The sequence below is a fragment of the Uncinocarpus reesii genome, genomic scaffold, assembly GCF_000003515.1.
Source record: "Uncinocarpus reesii 1704 scaffold_2 genomic scaffold, whole genome shotgun sequence".
Classification (NCBI taxonomy): domain Eukaryota; kingdom Fungi; phylum Ascomycota; class Eurotiomycetes; order Onygenales; family Onygenaceae; genus Uncinocarpus; species Uncinocarpus reesii.
Window position 1 is genome coordinate 4,609,420 of NW_003052499.1, and position 15,345 is coordinate 4,624,764.

A 15,345-nucleotide genomic window follows, 5' to 3' on the forward strand; every position below is an offset into this window, starting at 1 on the left:
ACCATTGCTGACGTGAGTTAGATACAGGTAGCGATGTAGGACTAGCTCAGGCCGGGATCTTCGACGACAGCGGCAGCCACGATGACTTCGCGGATAGCGTGATTGTGCCGTCCGCTTGGTATCAAGCTTGGTAAATTCGAGGGATGAGAAGAGGGCAGGGCTTGCGGATGTAGAGTTGGTGCGGTATGGGCGGGTGAATGTCGACTGATGAACTACGAGCTGACAAGGTTGACGATGGTGAGGGTTGAAGTCAGCCTGCAGCGGATGCCAAGAACCCGACCCATGAACACAATCAGGCAAAACAATACCAAACCAAATGCCCAACTGTGTTTTGCGCAGCCGTGGAGGCTTTATTAGCTCGAGCAGCTGGTGACTCTGGTCGATGAGGCAATCAGGCGTGGCTAGGCCTTGCAAGCTTGCGCCGGAAGAACGGACAGGCTGGCTGGAATAAGGAGAAGCTGCGCGTTACTGGCAGAATCCCTGCTTCCACGCAATGAGGAATGACGACAAGCCCTGGAGACTGAACAGTGGCTGACAATCGACTGCGTGATCCTTCTTCTTCCCTCCGCGCTTCTTTGTGGATATATACCCAGCACTCTACAGAGTACATAGATATCAATGCCGTTTGGCAAAGAAACAAACAGCCAGAAGACCGCTTGCCACTTTTGGCCTAATTACATAATACACGCAATGCAAGTGAAAACCTTAATTCAAGTGGCAAGGGACTGCTTATCTAATCAAGCACGAACCCCACCAACGCTAATAAACGACGGAGCGATATAAATCGTCCTGAACGGTGACAACAGTGCTGAACAGTCACAACCTCTTGCGTCAGACAAAACACCAACTACTGCTCCTATACATATATCTCAGTATCCTGCAGAAACCGATTTTGAACTCCCGCCAACATGCCGAAGAATAAGGGAAAGGTGAGTTTGGTCCCTTGCTTTGACCCCGCGTTGCCACTGCTTGGGTGCAAGACGAAGCCAGCAGCACAAATCTGCATGACGGTTGCGATGAACGGTCGTTTTGTGCTTGGGTCACATTCCGAGTTCTGGTTTGAATAGTAGAAACTGACTTGGCCTTCCGCTCATAGGGTGGTAAAAATCGTCGTCGTGGAAAGAACGAGAATGACAATGAAAAGCGCGAGTTGACCTTCAAGGAAGAAGGCCAGGAGTACGCTCAGGTTGTCAAGATGTTGGGTAATGGACGTCTAGAAGCCCTTTGCTTCGACGGCGAGAAGCGCCTAGCACACATCCGTGGCAAGCTGCGCAAGAAGGTTTGGATCAATCAGGGAGATATCATCCTTCTCTCCTTGCGAGACTACCAGGATGAGAAGGGAGACGTGATCCTCAAGTACAGTGCCGACGAGGCGAGAAGCTTGAAGGCGTATGGCGAGTTGCCAGAGAGTGCGAAGATCAACGAAACCGATACGTACGTCATCCCGCCCTTCTCTATCACATGCGTGAGGTTGTGTACTAACGAGGTTCTTATCTGCAGATACGGCCATGAGGGTCTTGATGACAACGTCGAGTTCGACGAAGACCGTGAGAGCGCCGACGAGAAAGAAATCGATGTCGACGAGATCTGAGCGATTTCCCCTTCCAATTCTCGATACCGGCAGGTTCATATTTTTACCTACGCGTATCTGGCTATGCCGCCAAAAAGCAATCGGTTCTCCCTCGCTAGCATACCGCCGCTTGTCGTTGCGTGATGGAAATGGAGTTTATTGGGCCCTCTATGCCCACTTGGGGGAAGCTCATGGGGCAGAACGATCGCACACCTCCAGTGTGATGCTGGGAACCGGGGCGATTTTGCGCGGGAAATGGTCGGACGAAATATGATCTTAGTCGGCTAATTGCTGCTCCCTTTTTTATCTTGACTCTTTTGTCCAGGAATACACCCTGCCTCTTCACGTCTGTGGAGTTGGTGGCCAGGGCTGTTTTGCGAGTATTATCGCGTCCTGTCTGGCTGACCGATTCTAGCGTCGTCCTGTTTCGCTGGTTTCATACTGTTAACGCCACTTATGATGAGTTTCTTTTCACGGCCTTGCCTTGCTCCTTGATTTTCCTTTCCTGCTCTTCATGGAACGATGATTATGCTTTTTTGGACTTGCTGGATTCAAGCATAGATAGTGTGAGCACTGAATATCAAATGGAATAAAGGCCATACCCTACGCTTCTACACCTTTATAGCCACGTTTCGCCTGAAGCTTAGCTCTTCCCATAGATCCCAATCTTCATCGCTCTATTCCTGAGAAGGTGAACTCTCAAATGGTTTCTCCCGTTTCAGCATCGAATACACTTCGCCGGAAGAATCTGAAAATTGCTTTGGCCTCTTGCTGGCCTACTATTTCCGTCAAGTCTTCCAGTTCCATGTTAGCAATCTCATGAATATTGTTCGTCTTCAACATTAAACACTCAATCCCATGTGGCGTCGTCCCCAGCACCGCTTCCAACATATCCTGGGGCAGTTGGTTGAATATGCGATGCTCAACGCCCGCCACAGCCATCATTTCCTTAGATCTACTACCAGATTGGTCGCCAATAGCAGAAGCAATATCGAAATCTAGACCGATCTGGACTGCTCGAATAGGATCCGGTTCGGAGTTGTTCTTTTTGAGCTCCGTGAATATCTCCGCCGTTTGGTGAGGAGAGGAGGACCATATCACTTTCAAACGCGGGAATGTAAGAGTAAGGAGGACGAGAAGGTGCTGGATCGATTTAGGGTTGGTAGGATTTATGATATTGCCGAATGAGAAGGACGGCGTAGCAAATGAAGTTAGATTGTCTGTAACAAAAGCACTGGGATTTGTTGAAGAAGTGAAGGCGTCGAATGTAAAAGCTTTGTTTTGGTCGAATTCGATCAACAAGACGGGGGTTTTGTAATGTTGGAGCATTGTTTCGGCTTGGTTGTATAGTCGACCGTTCTTGAGGGAGCTAATAAGGTCACGGACGGACTTCCGTTCCACGCAGATATCTGGCGTGAGAATGTAATCGCCTACTGTCAATTGACAGGGCACCAGAACCATGTTGTGACCGTGCAATAGTGAGGCGAGGGGACTTCGAAACTCTCGAACATCAACTACCACTGTTGGAGGAGCTGCCGTGGCGGCAAGGCGACCGCCACCTGCAATACGCGTATTTACGGTGCGAAGGAATTGCTCCTGAGGATCTTCAAGGCTTCTGTCATGTGTAAGGCTCATGGCCATGGACTGATAGAAACATTAGAAAACTTTCACGATGGCAACAGAAGGAGGAAGTGAGGTCACATACGCCCTTTTCTTTGATAAGTTTTGTAAATGCATCCTTTTCACGTCTCACAGCACTCAGAAATTGCTGCTCTTCGACCGAATCTCCATAATACATGACAAACACCCTCACATCCCTATTAGTATGGGAGCTGCGATATACTTCAATCCTGCGGATAAACGCCGCGTTTGGCTCGTACATAATAATATATCGCGGCCTCGCTTCTTCCAATATATGCTCATCCATATCCCCGTCGTAAGCATGGATAATGATCAAATCTTTCATGTCAAAAAGTTCGTAGTAATCTTCCATATCCTGTAAGTCATCAACAATAACGTGCTCTTTCTCAGCTACCTCTGCCGGTGTAGGTTGGAGGGCTTCATCAAGGAGCGTAGAAACCTGGGTCGTATCATCTGCCTTTTCCTGAATACTAGAATTAGGAGTTCGGCCAGCGTTTGAGGCCGTGGAACTGCTGCCTCGGACCCTTCGCCGTTTATTTGGTGGTCCCCTTTCGGGAACCCTATTTGTGGTGACGGAGGTATATCCCGGTACCTCTTTCACTTCGCTGCGTTTTGCATTAATACCGTACAAGCTATTCCTGACTTTGGCAAAATCTCGTTTCCAGTTTATATAATCTCGTAATTTTCTTCGCATCATAAATTCGGCTGACGGACCAGGTTCCATCGCTTCTGGGGTGTTCGATCCCCCGCCATTCTCCGACTGGACTCTAGAATGCATAGTATGAAGGTATTCGCGTACCTGTTGGCACGCTTTGCGATCACTACACATGATGAGGATGGCATGGTTTGAATCATCACCAGGTGTAGGATTGAGGTATAAATCACGCTCGATTTCGTCCAGAGTTTCTGCCAGCACTTGCCACTTGGGTTGCTCTTCAAGAACCGGTTCTAGCGCACTGGGGAGGCTAGAGTGTGGCCCTAAGAGTCCAGCCTGAGTACTGAGTTTCCCACGATAAACTCGAGATCTTGCGGTTTCAAGAAGTACATGTGCTGCCTCGAGATAAAGCCAAGGAGAATATGTTTGTTTAGTGTATCCGGGCGGAGGCGAATGGGCAGCAATCACGGTGTCAAGGTATTTCAACAGTGATATTGCATCATCCGTGAGGAGTAGGCTATGCTACCGGTTAAGTATGTATCTAGGAAGTGGGGATCAGGTTCATACTGCAGGATATTTTTCAAAACCGCTAAATCACTAACGATTTGCCTCGTTTTCACGCTGACACGGTGCCAGTTTGGATCTAGTTGGCGTTGAATAACGACATCAAAGTTCTTTTGCAAAGCACTATCGACATTCCAGTCGTCGATGTCAAGAACCGGGTTCGACTTCTTGAGCTCCCTTACGCTGACTTCAACGCATTCCAGCACCGCGTTCTGGATGTCTCTCATTTTGTCGGTCATTGAAACTACCTTCTCAAGGGCTTCCGCCTTTTTGCGACCCTCAAGAGATTCAGCAACTGTAATTTGGAACCGAGGCCATAATGATGTTTTCTGAAGAAACATATTCCGAAGCATGTTGGCCAAGGGGGCAAACCCGGTTGTGAAAGGCTCGGGCGCGTCCGAAAACGCTTTGAGAAATCCAGTCTTATTGAACTGACGATATACCCTAATGATGAAGGCTTCCAGAGACGTTGAAATGACCCTATGGACCTTTTTTCAGCCAGCAATTCACATAATGCATCATCACAATCATACTTTTCTGCATGTAATATGACCATCCCTGTAATGGTTTCTGGGTCCAGCAGGGCTATACACTGTTAACCATCACAATTCGTTATGAACCAACAAGAGACATACTTGATAGTAAATCAACGATCAGGATACGTGATGTTACACTGAGCACGCCGCCTTGGGCATAGAGCTGCTGTCTGTGTGATCATTAGCATCAAGAAGAGGCTCTCTGCCGTCTGAGCAGACCTTGCTGAGACCTTGGCCTTATCTGTATTGATGACTTTGAGACCCCTTGCTAATGGAGTCTTGCTAACAGCATAATGTTCGGCCAGGGCTAAATGTGTACAGCAAATGATCAGTAGAGGCAGTGAATGCAAAGTGCCTCACACACCTTCACCAAGCCATTCATTCTCACGGTCATTTGCACTAACTACCAGGACCAGATTGTTTCCTGCTGCATCATATGTATGGAGAAGATTTGTCACGATGCGCAAAAGGCCCAAGCCTGGGGCCAAGATAACCAGCTCATCTTCCGATCTGAGCTCTTGGAACACATCTTGTTGATATTGCTTGGAGAAGCAAGTCAGAGGCTAGGAATGTCCACTTGACTGAAATCCCAATCCCGCTAGCTGTTACTTACTAGAGGTAGAGATAGTTTCACCAGTGGGCTTTGGTTTTCTGACGACATCAGGCCAGCATGTCACTGCGATTCAATGGATGAGGTGCAGTCGCGAATCCGAGAGATTGACAGAAGCGCGAAAATGGAAGGTGATCATGTGACTTTATAATAACGTCAGCACGGCTGGAGGCTGTTAAAGCAGCAAGGCTGGCATCCCCTTTTGACTCTGACGGGCTAGGTACCGACAGCATCATGTTGATGAAGCTACGCAAGACACTGTAACCTGAATCAAAGCTAGAAAGGCATTATTTGGCCCTTTGATAGCATTATCTCTCTTGACACAGCTAGCCAATTGATGAAAGCACTGATTCCAACTAAATTTCAGAACAGCAACCAGTTCTTTGAAGATGCTGGTGTCCCTGACAGTTGGGAAGGTTGATGCAGGCGTCGCAGTCCTCCTAACACAAGATAACCGGCTTGTGCGTTACCATCCAGCCATCCCTTTATTTGACATTCTGCAGACTATCAATCTAGCATGTTTACGCCGCTGATCGCCGGATTTTAGATTGAATTCCCTTCTGTCCTCCTTCCTAGCGACATCGCATCCGGGAGCATTGTCGACATCACTGTATCACGAAATATAGCTGCTGAGGTTTCCAGCGCATCAGCGTTCCAATCCCTTCAAAAACGCATCCTTCACACTTATGGCATCAACGCGCCTTCGCCTCCTGTCCTACGGCTTAAGAATGCAACCCAAACGTCACTGGTCCTGGAGTGGGATCCGATCAATTTGGCCACGGCGTCCCTCAAGTCCCTTTCGTTATACCGCAATGATTCCAAAGCGGGTTCAATACCTCGACCGCTAGAAATGCGCAGTACCAAAATCAGCGGTCTTGCGATTGATACGGAATACACTTTCCATCTCGTCTTGCGCACCTCCGCGGGCGTTTTCAGCTCCCAAAAGCTGGTGTGCCGAACACACAAGATGACCGATCTGTCTGGAATAACGGTCACGCCGGGCGTCATGCCGCCGGAGATGAGAGCTTCCCTCGAGAGCGCGATCGAGCGAATCGGTGCTAAGATGGTGGAGACGATACAAATAGACACCACGCACTTCGTGTGTGTAGAAAAGCGAGGTACGGGGTGGGAGAAGGCAGTAGAAATGAACATCCCGGTCGTGCGACCAGAGTGGGTGGATGGGTGCGAGCGAGAAGGCACCATCGTTAGTGTGCGCGGGTACTATTTAGACGCAGATCCCAAATTGAGGCAAATTGGACCCGGGGTCGGTGCACATCAGAACCGCCAACATGCCATTTTGAATTCTAGCGCGTCGAGTACAAAGGGTCAAAACCGTGGGAGTATATCGCAGCTGCCATCTCACCTCAAGACAGAGAACCACGAACCCCCAATCACTCCTTTCCCCGGCGGTCCCCAGAAGAGGATAATAAATGGGCCCGACTCAGATGATGAGCCTGAATCTCCACCACCTGCTCCTCCTAAAGACGACAAACACAGAGGGCCCAGCCCCGAGTCACGACGCACTGCCGACAGCGATGCACCTAGTGCCAATGAGGAGATCCAAGAGAACGGCACTAATAATGCAGCCACAAATGGAAATGCTGCACCCAAGTCCCCAGCGCCGCGTTCTCCTGAGCCGCAGTCAGACTCGGATCAAGGAAAACCTCCCGAAAGTCCCAGCGATGAACCCGGCCCACTCCACGATACAGACGCCAAACCAAAAAGGAACGCGAATGGGTCAGAGGAAGGAGAAATGGATGAAGTTCCATTATAAGCGATGGATGCTTGTTATTTTATCCCTTTTGTACTGACGTTTTCCAGCTATGGACCAGTACTTCCTCTGCTTTCATGAGATGTCGTTTTTAACGCAGCGATCTTTTCGCGACTACCTGTTTGTACTGCATATAACTTCCCTTCCATCCACTTCGATTACGCGTCTACTGGCTTTATATTTTAGCTGCCACTATTCCTCCGTTTTGCTAATCGAGACCCCGAATAGCGATTTATTGAAGTAGACATACCGCGAATTTTTTTCAAACAAGTTTAATGTAACTACCTCTTAGTTTGTATTTATATGAAGTCTGGTGATGGTCTTCGTCGCGCCTATTAGCAATTGGAGCGATTCATTGACTATGGCTAAGAAATAAATAGTTTTACGAGTTTTGAGGACGCCGAGGCAAAGAGCATCATAGCCGTCTCTCTCGCGGACTACTGAACTAGTTACCAAGCAACGAAACGCGGGGAACACAGGGGTTCTGTCGGCTGTAGATATAGATGGAGACATCGTAAGATCTGGATTGTAATTAGGGATAGAGAGGGGCTTCCGCTGTATCCCTCTTTCTGCCAGTATCAAATTGCATTCTCCAGGGGCCAGTTGAGATTGGCAAGGATTGTTCGCAATGTCTGAAATCAAAGGGTTCGAGACCATGTTCCGCCTCGATGGCAAAGTTGCTTTGATCACCGGAGGTACAAGTTTTGTCTCCTTCCTTTTGTGCTGGTCAATTTTCACTACGAGACTAGCATGCAACTATCCACGGTTGTGTTGGCTGATATTACCTTGCACCCACAGGCTCCAGAGGACTTGGGTTGCATACGGCAACGGCCTTTCTTCTCGCAGGGGCTCGAAAAGTGATAATCACTGCGCGAAAAGCAGAGGGCCCGCAGGGAATCAACCAGGCAGTCGAGAAGCTAAACAAACTCCCCGGAGTAGCTGGCCAAGCCGTTGGCATCCCCGCAAACGTTGCGAAAGTCGAGGAGATTGAACGTCTCGTCACCGAGGTGAAAAAGACCGAGCCGAAAATTGATATTCTGGTCGCCAATGCGGGAGCGACCTGGGGTGGCCCGTTTGAACCGACTCCCGATTGGAGCACGCAAAAGATTCTCGATCTGAATGTCCGCGGCGTGTTCAATTTGGTTAGATTGTATGCAGGGGGGCCCTATGCACTGGTTAATTTTCCAAAAGACCGCCCAGCATGCTAACGAGAAAGTGACCCAGGATGACACCGCTGTTGGAAGCAGCAGGCAGTGCGGCCGACCCGTCGAGAGTCATCGTGGTCAGTTCGATTGCTGGGACGCGAGTAAGCCATGTCGGTGACAACGGCACGATCATGTACTCAGCATCCAAAGCTGCAGCGCATCATTTGGCCCGAAATTTGGCGGTTGAGCTAGGTCCAAGAAATATCACCACGAACACGGTTGCGCCAGGATTCTTTCCGTCCAAGCTGGCGAATGGGTTGATTGAGAATCTAGGCGGGGAGAGAACGCTGTCTTTGGAGGTTCCTCGAGGACGGCTAGGGCAGCCAGAAGACATTGCCGGGGTTATGGTCTTCCTGTGTTCTCCCGCTGGGAATTATATGTAAGGAATCCCTCCTAATGGCGTGTGAACTGATGGTAGGTGCTAAAAGTAGGGTCTAGCAACGGGGAAGATATCGCTGTCGACGGAGGGAGGAGGCTAGGACAGCCTATTTGGCCGAAGCTGTAGATAACAAATTCGAGAACTGTAAGGAGTAGAGGTAATAGTTTATTAGTTTTGTTTGAAATGAAGTGGAATAAAGAAGAAAAAGCAAAAAGAAATTCCTCCCCGACAGGGAGTCGAACCCTGGTCTCCCGCGCTTGTTAGTTGACTAACTTGACAAGCGGAAATCATAACCGTTAGACCATCGAGGAATTGTTGATACCGTCAGCAGTCTTTCTCTAAAAGAGCAGCTCACTTCAATCTTTGCTCAACCTCTACGGGTAACGGCGGAAGCTCTATGGAGCCAACATCGTTCTCTTCCCTGGAGGTTCTTCAGCTTCATGCAATACTCAAGCAATGGAGACAATCCTTCATCATCCTTCGACCTCCCCGAAGCGGCTGAGCAGCTCTTTCATGCCGTTCCCCTGCCTTGTCATTGCAAAAAACCAACATCATCTCACGCGTCCATGGGTTTTCTCAACCCCTCATCCTGGAAGTCATCCATGCAAAGACGTCTGGCAAACCAGCATTCCTGCGCCTGCGCGAGCATCATTTCCCGATTGACCGTCCTATTTGAGTCTGGTCTCAGCCGCACCTTGGGAATCCCATTCCCATTTGCCCAATAGGCAGACGCGGATATATCCATCAGGGGCTGATTTTGCTCCGACGTGGAGCAATGTTCCACTGCTTCTCGGGCTCCCGTCGGTAAAACAACGTGGTACTATCAACCTCCCTCTCCGGGCATGCAAATGTCGTGACGGTACCATTGCACGGCTATTTCCAGCCAGGGATTGCAAAAGGGCTGGGAAGCCTCAGCACAAATAGGACGCATTCCCACCCTTCCACGGCAGCGGGAATCCGTTTTCTCTGTGTGAGGATCGAAGGCCACTTGACTGACCGCAACAATGGTGTCTGTGGCTTCTTTGTTGCAACTGGCTTTCGCCGGACTAGCTCTGATCCCGCTCTCTGCAGCCGCAGCCGGTAAGTTTGCCCATTCGCCGACTTCACCGCAGAGCAGGAAGCGTGAGACTAAATTTTCAAACAGTCGATACTCAAGGCCGTTGCAAGTTTCCATCTCTCATCGATGCAACCGCGGAAGAGCTTCAAGATGGCTTATCGCAGAAATGTTTTACCAGCGTTGAGCTGGTCACAGTCAGTGGTCGTATTGGTAGTAACGATTGCTTCATGGGTATGCTAAAACTAGACCCTGAGTTTTAGGCATATCTCGTAAGGATTAGAGAGGTGAACAGACAGTTGCATGTCGTCTCGGACTTCAACCCAGATGCCCATCTGATTGCTGTACGGCTCGACAGCGAGCGTCGCCGTGGAAAGATTCGAGGGTGTGTTGATCAACCTTGGCATCTGTGTATTCTCCGTCTAACTAGAAGCCAGGCCTCTACACGGTCTGCCAGTCTTGCTTAAAGGTAACATTGGTACTGACGATAGGCTGCAAACAACCTGTAAGTGCATATGCAACACTGTTGCACGTCAACGGCACCGGAACTGATCATATCAATCTAGCCGGCTCCTACGCTCTATACAACGCAAAATTACACGAGGATGCGACGGTTGCGAAAAAGCTGAGAGACGCCGGCGCCATTATCTTGGGCAAAGCTAACCTATCACAATGGGCAAATTTCCGATCATTAAATAGCAGTAGTGGCTGGAGTGCATATGGAGGCCAGGTCACCGCCGCATATTATCCCCAGCAGGACCCTAGCGGAAGCTCCAGCGGCAGTGGCGTAGCTTCTGATCTTGGCTTGGCTTGGGCGACCCTAGGCACAGAGGTATCTACTCCTATTCCTAAGCCTCCTTTGGAAATTGCTGTGGTAACCGCTCGAAGACCAGTGGTAGCGTTGTTGGCCCCGCCTCAAGCAATAACGTCGTTGGAATCAAGCCAACCGTCGGCTTGACCTCCCGACACCTTGTTGTTCCCATCAGCTCTCACCAAGATACAATCGGACCCCTGGCGAGAACAGTCAAGGACGCGGCCATCCTTCTCCAGGCGTTTGCCGGACGAGACAAGAACGACAACTACACCTCCGCCATTCCGTTTTCTCGTCTACCAAATTATGTCTCCGCGTGCAAGCCGTCAGCGTTACAAGGGAAACGCATCGGAGTTCCATCCAATGTCTTAGCGGTATTGGCTGGAAGCCCAGCACATAAACCCGTCCTCGACGCTTTCAACTCTGCTCTTTCGGTTATGGAAGAAGCCGGGGCAACAATCGTCAGGGACGCCAACTTTACTGCCTATGAAGAATATGTCACCAGTGACGCCCCCTACAGAGTTCTTTTGGCAGATTTCATCAGTGATCTTGCACACTACCTTTCCCAGTTGAAAGTGAACCCCAGAAATGTACACAGTCTAGCAGATGTCCAGAGATTTACCCAATCATTCCCCCCAGAAGATTATCCCGACCGTGACACCGGGGTTTGGGATTTCGCCCTCGAGCTAGGAACCAACAACACTTCCCCCGAATTCTGGCCCTATTACCAAAAGAGCTATGCCTTCGGGGACGAAGGTGGAATCCTCGGTGCGCTTAAACGACATAACCTTGACGCTGCAGTCCTTCCAACTGACATCGCATATGATGTCCCTGGACTCGTCGGCTCTCCAATCATTAGCGTCCCACTTGGAGCGTTCCCGGAAGGGCAGGAGATCATGCACAATCCCCGTGGAGATCTCGTCGCCGCTGCACCTGGCATTCCCTTTGGAATTGGTTTCATGGGCAAACACTGGAGCGAGGAGGAACTGATTGGAATGGCGTATGCTTTTGAGCAGAAGACCCAGGTTCGAGGCAAGTTGAAGAGGTATATAGAGCCAAAAACGGAGCTGAGGCGCTAACAAATTGGTACACGATGTGTGGACTCTTTTTTTATTCTGTTCGGTGTCTTTTGACATACTGTTAAAAGCGATTAGAATACTTTTAGAATCAAGTAGGGAATTGTGTTGACCAAAGACTTAAAAAGTCTCCTTAAAGCGTAGGCCGCTTGTATGTTTGGTTAATTAGAGGTGATCATATCTCGAAGATGACACCAACCTCTTGACTTGTTCCTCGGTGGTTACTCCATAGTGAAGACGCAAACGCCAGTTCAATCTCTCCAGGGTTTCCGCCCATAAACGACGGTGCTTGAAACATGTCAGTACCACCTGGCCACAAAATGTATGGGACAAACTAACGCTTCAAAGTAAGCATGGATCCCATGATTCCGCAGCCCCCTTTTCATTCGATCCTGGTAGGCTCTGATCTCCTCTGGATTCCACTATATTCATCCACAACAATTCAGCAATCAAAAAACACAGAAAGCAAAGAGCAAAGCAAGATACGTATCACTCAGTCATAACCCACATTCATCACCCTCGTCAGTAACATGGTCGACCAATCCTCAACCCCTTCTTCCCAATACAACCTCGCAACCTTCCCCAGTTCCTTTAGCCTCGCATCCACAGGCCAATCGCCAATCGGACACTTGAATCGATGCTCAGTCACATCTTCAAATCCGGCAGCAACCATTTTGGCTTTTGCCTCGTCCACGATTCGGAGGGTTTTGCCAAACTTGTCGCCCACGGCGAGCGAGACGCGGCCCCATTCGTCCATGATTGTGCCGTCGGTGGAGTGGTCGTCTGATTTGGGGGCCACGCTTTGTTCGAGTTGCTCGATGTAGCCGCCCCGTTTCAGATGCCTAGGGAAAAGAAAATAAGTGGTTTGAATAGATACATGTTTTTGGAGCGCCCGGGGGGGGCGCAGTTTAACGCACTTGAAAGCCTGGTTGTAAAACTCGTCCCAGTCAGCCACGCAACCGTAGAGGCCACGAACATGCACAAAATCAAAGCTTTCTGGGGTATACAACCACTCGTCGCAGCAATCGTCGATTTCAAAGGACAAATTTGGCGGAACTGACAGTGGTTGGATTGGCGAGAGATCAGTCCCGATGACCGCCGCGTGTGGGTGGTCATCCGCAAATTCTCTAGAAACCAGGTCAAAAGCTTGCTTGTAGGATGCCCACCAGTTGGCTAACATTGCCCATATTCCTAAAAGTATGTTAGTTTGAATCTCAACCTATGTCAAGGGATAGCAACGTCACGCACCGGTTCCAGTCCCAATGTCAATTACCCGCTGCCATGCAGAAATCAGCTTCGCTCTTCGTGCATTGAATGTTTCAGTCACTATACCTGTGGGTTTGGTGATATTGGAGCAAGATAGAGCTCTCCGCGAAGAAGCAATTTATATAGATGGTGCCTTGGATCGTTACATATTAGGAGCTGGTTCGGTCACAGTCGCAAACTCGGACAGGGCCGGTACCCGAGATCTGTAAGCCATTTGGCCTTCTCATCATTGGGTCCCCTAATCGACATCATTGTTAATTGGGCACCCGTTTACTCAGGCGCTCTCTGGAGCACAACGTACCAATACGATCCCGAATGATATGCATGATATCTTCTTCCGTTCTCGTATTGGTAATCGAGCATATGTGACTGGAGCGATTCAGTCTCCCTGTGGAGGATAAGCATAAGATTCATAATTCCAAATCTCAGAATAACATACGAGAATGTGTCATCGCCCACTGTCGAATCTTCATCATCGTCGTATCCCTTTGAGAAATTAGAAATCGTATCAGGCGATACAAATAGCTATGGCTCCATAGGGGTGTAGTTCACAATAGCGATGGCCTCATCAATTTCAGCCATGTCTGCCAAATGTATCAAACTCCCAATTCAGTGTCGTTGTAATCGTTTCAATTCCTTCCTCCGCTCCCGAGTCCCTCGTCGCCAGATAGAAAAATGAACTTGATAGATGATGTAACCGGCACAATTAAACATCCCCGGCAAGTGGGCCCGAGTGACCTTATTTTAGTACCGGCACCCTAGCCTCTTGGCATTTTCGGCCCGACCTCCTCCGGCGCCGTTGGAACATCCCAAAGTTCCTCTCCCTTTCTTTGGAGAATGCCGAATCGCATATTAACGTGCGTAGGAGACGTGATGTCCAGAACTGCCGCAGAGGATCTCCAGGTGCTTCGCCCTCTAAAATGTAAGCGATTCCGATCTCCTTTTCTTCGGAAAATGGTTCCCTGGTCAGCCAGGAGGGAATTTCAAGGCTGAAGCAATCACTGGACTGATTTCCACACTCATCAATCATAAACCTAACTGAGCTAAAATCGATTGAAAATCAACAGCCAAAGTTTGAATTATTGACAGCATCATTACTTGCTGTACCTCTCGGGGACTAGAAACATGCTTGGTATTGATGCGGGGTTTAGAGTGTTTTCTCTTCCAACCTAACTAGTTGTTGAATCCAACCGAGTCAACATGCAAAAATTTCAAAGTAAACCGCATAATCAATAGATAAAGATGCCGTCTCAAAGCAATATATATACTAGAAGATAGTGTACTTCGTAAACGGGGGAATTTAGGATGTACGTATATCCATATGTCCAATGGAATAGAAGCATTCTATATGTAAATGCAAGGACTCCGCAGGTGAAACCAAAACCTTAGAGGATATCATAAATATGCACAACAGGCAGGGGGTTAGAAGGATACTTGAAACCGTTTACTGGTCCGTATCCGCTCGCCATAGCGATAGAATATTACCGGAAGCGGGACCAAGGCCAATGCGATAAAGGCAAGGAGAGAGTTACCCCATCCAAGGCCTAACTTATCGTACATCCGTAAGCCTGCAAGTGGCAGGACAGCACCAACAACGGAACGGAAGAGGGTGTTGGCGGCCATGGCACTGGCGGCGTGGATTGTGTAAGCGTCGACGAGATAAGTGGATGTCGTCATCTACATTTGCGATAAACGATTAAATTCAGTTCCTGATAAGGTATGGAAAGGTATGGACAAAGGCTAGCAGAACATACCATGGTGATAATCATGCCAACTCCGACGAACAGCGTGCCGAGGATGGCTACAATGTAATGTACGCCATAATGAGCCGTCCAGCCATACCAAAAAAGACCAATTGGAATGAAAAAGCCGCCGGGAATTAGTAGAGGCAGTCTATATTCAGGCTTCATCTCGCCAGACTTCGCGGCCAGTTTTTTGAGGATTAAATCTGAGAGCGCCGCAACGAAGCCTAGACCCAGAACGCTTCCGATGCCAATGCCGAGAAAGGCGAGCCCCACGTTTCCTAATAGGGCTGATAAGCCAAGTTTTAAATTGTTTGTAAGGGTGGGTGAGCTTACCTTGTGAAAAGTTGTATTGGCCTTCGAAAACCGTTGAGATTGTGGTAAAGAGGAGATAGAGGTAACCATAGACAACGGCAACATAGAGTGAAAGAACGAAGACAATAGGCGAGAAAATGAGCATTTTTG

The 15,345-nt window shown here is 49.0% G+C and overlaps 7 protein-coding genes and 1 non-coding gene across 8 annotated transcripts; 4 read left to right on the top strand and 4 right to left on the bottom strand.

Annotated features, from left to right (window-relative positions):
- Positions 1-908: 908 nt before the first annotated feature.
- Positions 909-1,591, top strand: UREG_04520 (eukaryotic translation initiation factor 1A; the record flags this gene model as incomplete). The annotated part of the gene is made up of 3 exons (XM_002544957.1): positions 909-929; positions 1,097-1,434; positions 1,501-1,591. The coding sequence occupies 3 exons, from the start codon at positions 909-911 to the stop codon at positions 1,589-1,591; spliced, it is 450 nt and encodes a 149-aa protein (XP_002545003.1).
- A 678-nt stretch (positions 1,592-2,269) lies between these two features.
- UREG_04521 (MUS38 protein) lies at positions 2,270-5,627 on the bottom strand (the record flags this gene model as incomplete). Its single annotated transcript, XM_002544958.1, has 8 exons — positions 2,270-3,214; positions 3,276-4,383; positions 4,434-4,910; positions 4,964-5,015; positions 5,066-5,136; positions 5,186-5,273; positions 5,331-5,508; positions 5,580-5,627. 8 exons carry the CDS (start codon positions 5,625-5,627, stop codon positions 2,270-2,272), a joined length of 2,967 nt encoding a protein of 988 aa, XP_002545004.1.
- A 338-nt stretch (positions 5,628-5,965) lies between these two features.
- Positions 5,966-7,350, top strand: UREG_04522 (uncharacterized protein; the record flags this gene model as incomplete). The annotated part of the gene is made up of 2 exons (XM_002544959.1): positions 5,966-6,037; positions 6,124-7,350. The coding sequence occupies 2 exons, from the start codon at positions 5,966-5,968 to the stop codon at positions 7,348-7,350; spliced, it is 1,299 nt and encodes a 432-aa protein (XP_002545005.1).
- Positions 7,351-7,975: 625 nt separating this feature from the next.
- On the top strand, positions 7,976-8,935 carry UREG_04523 (uncharacterized protein; the record flags this gene model as incomplete). The annotated part of the gene is made up of 3 exons (XM_002544960.1): positions 7,976-8,042; positions 8,146-8,497; positions 8,572-8,935. The coding sequence occupies 3 exons, from the start codon at positions 7,976-7,978 to the stop codon at positions 8,933-8,935; spliced, it is 783 nt and encodes a 260-aa protein (XP_002545006.1).
- Positions 8,936-9,152: 217 nt separating this feature from the next.
- Positions 9,153-9,242, bottom strand: UREG_08030. The gene has a single exon. It is a non-coding gene; the product is annotated as a tRNA-Asp (tRNA).
- Positions 9,243-9,935: 693 nt separating this feature from the next.
- Positions 9,936-11,875, top strand: UREG_04524 (uncharacterized protein; the record flags this gene model as incomplete). The annotated part of the gene is made up of 6 exons (XM_002544961.1): positions 9,936-10,011; positions 10,076-10,182; positions 10,249-10,370; positions 10,477-10,490; positions 10,552-10,817; positions 10,874-11,875. The coding sequence occupies 6 exons, from the start codon at positions 9,936-9,938 to the stop codon at positions 11,873-11,875; spliced, it is 1,587 nt and encodes a 528-aa protein (XP_002545007.1).
- Positions 11,876-12,047: 172 nt separating this feature from the next.
- On the bottom strand, positions 12,048-13,155 carry UREG_04525 (uncharacterized protein; the record flags this gene model as incomplete). The annotated part of the gene is made up of 3 exons (XM_002544962.1): positions 12,048-12,206; positions 12,381-13,063; positions 13,146-13,155. 3 exons carry the CDS (start codon positions 13,153-13,155, stop codon positions 12,048-12,050), a joined length of 852 nt encoding a protein of 283 aa, XP_002545008.1.
- Positions 13,156-14,560: 1,405 nt separating this feature from the next.
- On the bottom strand, positions 14,561-14,895 carry UREG_04526 (uncharacterized protein; the record flags this gene model as incomplete). Its single annotated transcript, XM_002544963.1, has 2 exons — positions 14,561-14,815; positions 14,893-14,895. 2 exons carry the CDS (start codon positions 14,893-14,895, stop codon positions 14,561-14,563), a joined length of 258 nt encoding a protein of 85 aa, XP_002545009.1.
- Positions 14,896-15,345: the final 450 nt, after the last annotated feature.